General features: G+C 44.2%; 1 protein-coding gene across 1 annotated transcript; it reads right to left on the bottom strand.

Moving 5' to 3' along the window:
* Positions 1-1,279: 1,279 nt before the first annotated feature.
* Positions 1,280-5,263, bottom strand: LOC149221827 (uncharacterized). Its single transcript, XM_089387486.1, has 2 exons — positions 3,970-5,263; positions 1,280-3,465 (listed from the first exon to the last, which is right to left on the bottom strand). The coding sequence occupies exons 1-2, from the start codon at positions 5,261-5,263 to the stop codon at positions 1,280-1,282; spliced, it is 3,480 nt and encodes a 1,159-aa protein (XP_089243612.1).
* Positions 5,264-5,922: the final 659 nt, after the last annotated feature.

The raw sequence follows: 5,922 nt of genomic DNA, 5'->3' as shown, positions 1-5,922 counted from the left end.
TACCGGGTTGATTTTTCATTATATTCTTTTCAATGTTACAATCTATATATATATATATATACACACACACACACACACACACACACATGCCAAATCATCCATAGACCCAAATCCATTAACCCTGGATTAGAACATAACCATAGTTACCTTGACCAGATCGACAAAAATCCATGGGAAGAAAGCCATCATGGCCAAAATTATGTGTGAAATCCATGCACAAAACCATAGGTAGGTCCTTCTAGCGCTAAATCTATTGACATGTTGGAATTTACCGCTAATAGCTAGTGGATCTCCCCGATGCAGAATCCAAATCAGAGTCTACACCAATTGGTTTAGGGATCCCATCTAGTATGTAGGCTTGCCTGCCATCTCCTTGGTTGAGGTTTGCTTTGGACAACATAGAGAGTATCGGTTAAGCAGAAGAAATAGACCTCAACAAATCCAAGTAAGTAACTGATGAACACTCGATAAAATAGATACCATAAATAACAACAACATAACTTCAAAGCATGAATTCTAAGAAAAGTGTTGTTAGCAAGACTTTAAATAAGACCATGCATACATAAGAAATAAGTTCAGCAACCAAGAACGAGTTCGTGATTGTTAACCATTGAAACCACAAGTGAGAGCACAATCCACAATGATACCATGCCAATATAAAAAAACATTTTATCAACATAAGCATAAGGTCAACATATCATATACCATCCATGTGTTGCAAAAAAAATCCCACAACACCAAAAGACACATGAGGAGACAGTGCACCAAAGCTCATAGAAACTTTCAATTCATTAAGCTAATAATATTCATGACACCAAAATACAAGGTCTTCATCAAATCTATCAGTGGAAATAGACCGTTACTCCTTGCATTCACTAGAAGATCATAAGTTCTCAAAACAATATACACCAGAATGAGTCCAAAGCTAAAAGTCCTTTTAAAATGTTTCATGAGGGTATATTTATAGGAAAGAGGGTGACTTTTGGTCTACCCATGACTCTTGGACTTCCTCATGACCTTTAAAATTCATACTTGGTTCTTTTTTTTCCACTGGAAAAATCCGTAATATTTCATTATAAATATGAAAGATTACATATGTAGATGCTTTGAAGCATATGCCAACTGTTCTGTACATTTTCACAAAAAATTTGCATGTCTGTGCTGTATATCTGTCTGTTACATTTTCAAAAATTGTGCAAAATTGGTGCCATTTTTGGCAATCCTCAATCTATTTCAAATTATATCATGTTGTGCAGTCAAATCCTCATAAACTGTTTTGTTATGTCGCCTGTTGACCCGCAGTAGGATATGTCGGGTCTATATATGGCCGATGGTAGTATTTCTGCTCCTGCTGATCCAAAAATTCAGTGATTTCCCATAACCCATTCTCCATCACCGCAGCCTCCTTGGAAAGCTTGTCAGCAGTCTGGTTATGTTCTCTGTATATATGAGAGATGTGAAAAAAGTTAAAAGCATCCTTTAGTATAAATACTTCATCAAGCAATACATTTAGAGTGTGTGAGTGACATGTGGTATCTCTATTGACCCAGTTTATAACAATCTGAGAATCGCCAAATATGTTGATGCTGGTGCATTGGTGACTGAGTGCAAAATGTAACAGATGTCGGAGAGAAATGAGCTCAGAATAATTGTTTGTGCCAGCCCCCAATCCTACTTTGATATGAAAGAAGTGCCTCGAGGATATGTGTAAAATGATACCCCCTCCGCAGCCATTTTCGTTTGCAGCCCCGTCGAAATAAGCCCATGGCGAGCCCATGTCGATATTGGGAGGAGGGGTCGGCCGTCGCTGTTTTGTGGGAGGAGGATTTGGTAATTCGTTGTATGCTGAGATGATGCCAGCTTCAACGAGTGGCCACCTAGCCTCCCATCCATCAAATATCATTCTATTTCTGGACTTCCAAATAGACCAGTTAACAATGATAGGGAGGTTTATAATTTTCGAGCCACTGTGTTTGTTCCCCCAATCTATCCAAGCGCTGATAAGGTCTGTACCAGACCAGTCTCCTGAGTACTGTATGTGAAATTTGATATTATGCCATATTTGTATAACAATGGGGCATCTTAAGAATAAGTGTTCAGTGGTCTCTGTGTCTGCTTTGCACAGCACACAACGCGAGGGTCCCGATACTGCCCTACGCTTGAGGTATTCATCAGTGGGAATGCGATTGCGGAGGACACACCAAGAAAATAATTTGGATCTGGGCGATGCAGTTAACTTCCATATCTGGTGCCACCATCTGTCTAGCACTTCCGGCTTTCTGTGGTTAATGATGAGTTTATATCCTTCACGAGGAGAGTAAATCCCACTATCAGCAATCTGCCAGATGAGTTCATCCGGCCCTTCCACAATTCTGATATGGGATTCAGAGAGGGCATCGCAATATTCTTTCCAGGGTTCGTGCCATCTGATCGGGATATCTAATTGAGTGCCAGATTTCCAAGCCTGGTGTAGTATGTCAGAGCCCTCAGGATCAGCAATCTGTGCAAGCACCCTGATGCCACGGGAGTTTAGGAGGGCAATCAGATCTGGTGGGAGCCTGTGTCTGCCTCCGCATCCACTCCATGGGTCCATACCTATGCGAGCTCTGTTTCCACTTCTGATGCGCCACACGATATTGCTTCTGAGAAGGGGGAGGGAGTGTAGGAGGGCTTTCCATATGGAAGAGATGCCCGTTCTGTTCCAGTTTGGAAGTCTAGCCCAATCGATGATGTCGAGAGGCCAGATGTACTTATGGTATGCTATGTCAGTCCATAGACTGTGGGAAGTCAGCAGTGCCCAACCCATCTTTGCAGCAAGAGCTTTTGCAAAGGATGCCAGGTCCTTTAATCCCCATCCCCCCCATTTCTTGGGGAGAGCAATCTTGCTCCAAGAGATCCAAGCAAAGGTGCGCTTCTCTTCCTTTCCAGCCCACAAGTATCTGTTGCATAGTCTCTGAATCTTTGAGAGGATGTTCCGGGGGATCCATGCTAATGCCATCCAAAATACAGGGGTCGCTTCCAGCACTGATTTGATCAGAGTTAACCTTCCCGCTCTGGAGAGGTATCTGAAGTACCAACATGATATTTTCTTTTCAATCTTGGTGACAAGCCACACCCAGTCAGCAATTTTTTGATTTGTAGGCTTTAGCCAATATCCAAGGTATTTAAGACCTCGATCCAGAGGCTGAGTGATAAATGGAAAAGCCTGCATAGCCGAATATGATTCAGCTACAGAAGTACCTACCAAAGTGATGGAGGACTTCTCCTGATTTACCACCATTCCCGTGGCATGAGAAAATAGTTTAAGGATTCTGTTGAAGGATGAGGTGTCCCGGATACTTCCATCAAGGAGAATAAGGACATCGTCCACGAACAGAAGGTGTGTTAGAAAACATGCTTCTGAGATCTTTAAGCCTCGGATAGTTCCCTCCCTTTTTGCAGAAATGATGAGTCGACTGAGCGCTTCTGTTACCAATAGGAATAAGAGGGGGGAAAGGGGGCATCCCTGACGGAGTCCCCTCTCTGAGTGGAAGAAATGGGATGCAGCGCCGTTAATCAGAATACTATAAGTTGGTGAAGTAATGCATGCCATAATCCAAGTGATAAGCTGATGCGGGAAGCCCAGATGGATGAGAATCATCTTGATGTAAAGCCAGCTGACTCTATCAAAAGCCTTAGAGAGATCAATTTTGAGAAGAATGCTCTTGAGGTGCTTAGTCCAAATAGAGTGAATGGCTTCCTGTGCAGAGCCAATGGCTTCATGAATCTGCCTGTTTTCCAAGAAAGCGAATTGCTGTGGAGCGATGTGTTTGGATAAAATGGGTCTGATCCTATTTGCAATGATCTTGGATATGATCTTATAGAGAACATTGCATAGCGAAATGGGACGAAAATCAGCGAAGGATGATGGAGAGTCTGATTTAGGTATGAGAGCAATGAAGGTGGTATTAATAGCATGATAGATCTGACCAGAGGTTCTGCTCTCTTCCACCACCTTCAAGATGTCTTCTCCAATGATGTCATAAAAGGCCAGATAGAATTCAATGGTCCATCCATCGGGGCCAGGACTCTTTTCCTTCTGAAACCATTTTATGGTGTTCTCCAATTCGATCATGGTGACCGGTGCATTAAGATCCTCCAAGTCTTCATTGTTAACAAACCTCGGGAAATGGGATGCTACGCGGATGATCTCAGCAAGGTTGGTTCCCTCAGGGCATTTGAAGATACCCTTGAAATAGGAAGTGCCTAGACTGGAGAGCTTGTTGAAGGAGTCTGCCAGACCCCCATCAGGATAGGGTAGGTTCCAAATGGTATTTGCCACTCTCCTCCCATTTGCAAAATTATGAAAAAATCTGGAGTTTTCATCCCCTGCCTTGAGCCAAGTAGCTCTACTTCTCAACCTGATCGATTCCTCTCTGAGCTTGAGTATACTGTGCTTCTGCTTCTCTAGTTCGACCAGCCTGTGTTTGCTTTCCACAGAGATAAAGCCCAGGTTTTGTTCATCCAACATAGCGTGAATGTCTGCTTCTATCGAGATGAGCAGTTCATCTTCCTTGGCTTTTTTCATCTTTGCCCATTCAATCACAATATGTTTAAGTTCCGTCAGATTTTTGACAAAACCCCTAGCCAAAGAGGGTTCCCTGCTAATAGGGTGTGCTGCCCAAAAGTCCGTGACCAGTTTAGAGAAACCAGGGTCCTGCAACCATAGATGGTTGAATTTGAAAGGGGCTTTTGGTTTAGGGTGAGGACCCATAATTTCCATCAGGATGGGAGAGTGATCCGAAATTCCCCCAGTACTCACCCACTGCTTATAATGATGGAGATGGCGAAGCAGCGGTCCTTTGATCAAAAAACGATCAAGTCTACGAGCCAAAGCTGCTGGCCCGATCCTTCGATTTCTCCATGTGGGAAGAGGGTGATTCATGGGGATGTCGATGAGATCATGTTGATCGAGCAGGTTCCTCATGAAGTCTGATATGGGGTCTGCTTGTGCTGATGAGCCCCATGATTCACCATATCCCAAGGAGAAATTTAGGTCTCCTCCAATGATCAGGTTTTCCTCTTGCATCAATGATCGATCAAGGAGGGTGCGCCAAAATCCTTCTCTCTGCTGACAGGGTCCATAGATGTTGATGATACGCAGTGACAGCCCAAGGTCTTTGGAAAAAATGTCAGCACCCAAATATCCTGGCCCTCCCCATGAAGAGTCCAGTCTGATGGAGTAAGGATTGAGTCCAATGGCCATTCCACCCGAACGGCCCATAGCATCCAGCCCAATGTACTGCCACTTTGGCGCAATCGATTTTAGGGCAAGAGATATAGATTCTGCAGAACCCAAAGTCTCTTGAAGGAAAATGATGTCTGGTAATTCGACCTGAAAAAGTCGTTTTAGGGCTAGTTTTTTGGGGGAGCTAGCTAAACCCCTGCAGTTAAAGGATAGGCACTTCATGGGGGACCCCGCTGTAGGGGGTTTGTAGCTCTAAGGGCCCCGACAATGGTGGATTGACGTCCCGAAGCAACTTCAGCCCCAGCACGCCGAATGGCTTTGTTCAAATTTGATTTTCGTCCCCTGGATGAGGTGTGACCAGGATCAGGGGGAATAATGCTCAGCCCCGAGGTACCATCAGAGACAGATTGAGAGGGTCGGGGCCGGAGAGAATAATGGTGAGGCGGATTTGATTCAGGGAGAGGCACTATAGGGCGAGATGGGGACGAGGAATGATCAAGGGTAAGGGAAGGAGGGATTGTAGCAGTAGTAGGAGGGGGCGGCGGGATAGAGCACTGAGCCTTTGATACAGAGATAGAATTAATGCAATCAGATGATAGGGAAAGAGTATGAGATGAAGGAGATAGATCAGTACCCGATTTCTGAATTGCTGCAGCTGCTGCCCTTGTTCTTGTCATGGGAGGAGTGGATGTGCC

This window comes from Pinus tabuliformis, chromosome Q (genome assembly GCF_031772625.1).
Source record: "Pinus tabuliformis cultivar Carrire ecotype Pingquan chromosome Q, CPIR1, whole genome shotgun sequence".
Taxonomy (NCBI): Eukaryota; Viridiplantae; Streptophyta; class Pinopsida; order Pinales; family Pinaceae; genus Pinus; species Pinus tabuliformis.
This window is presented reverse-complemented; position numbering and strand designations above follow the sequence as displayed.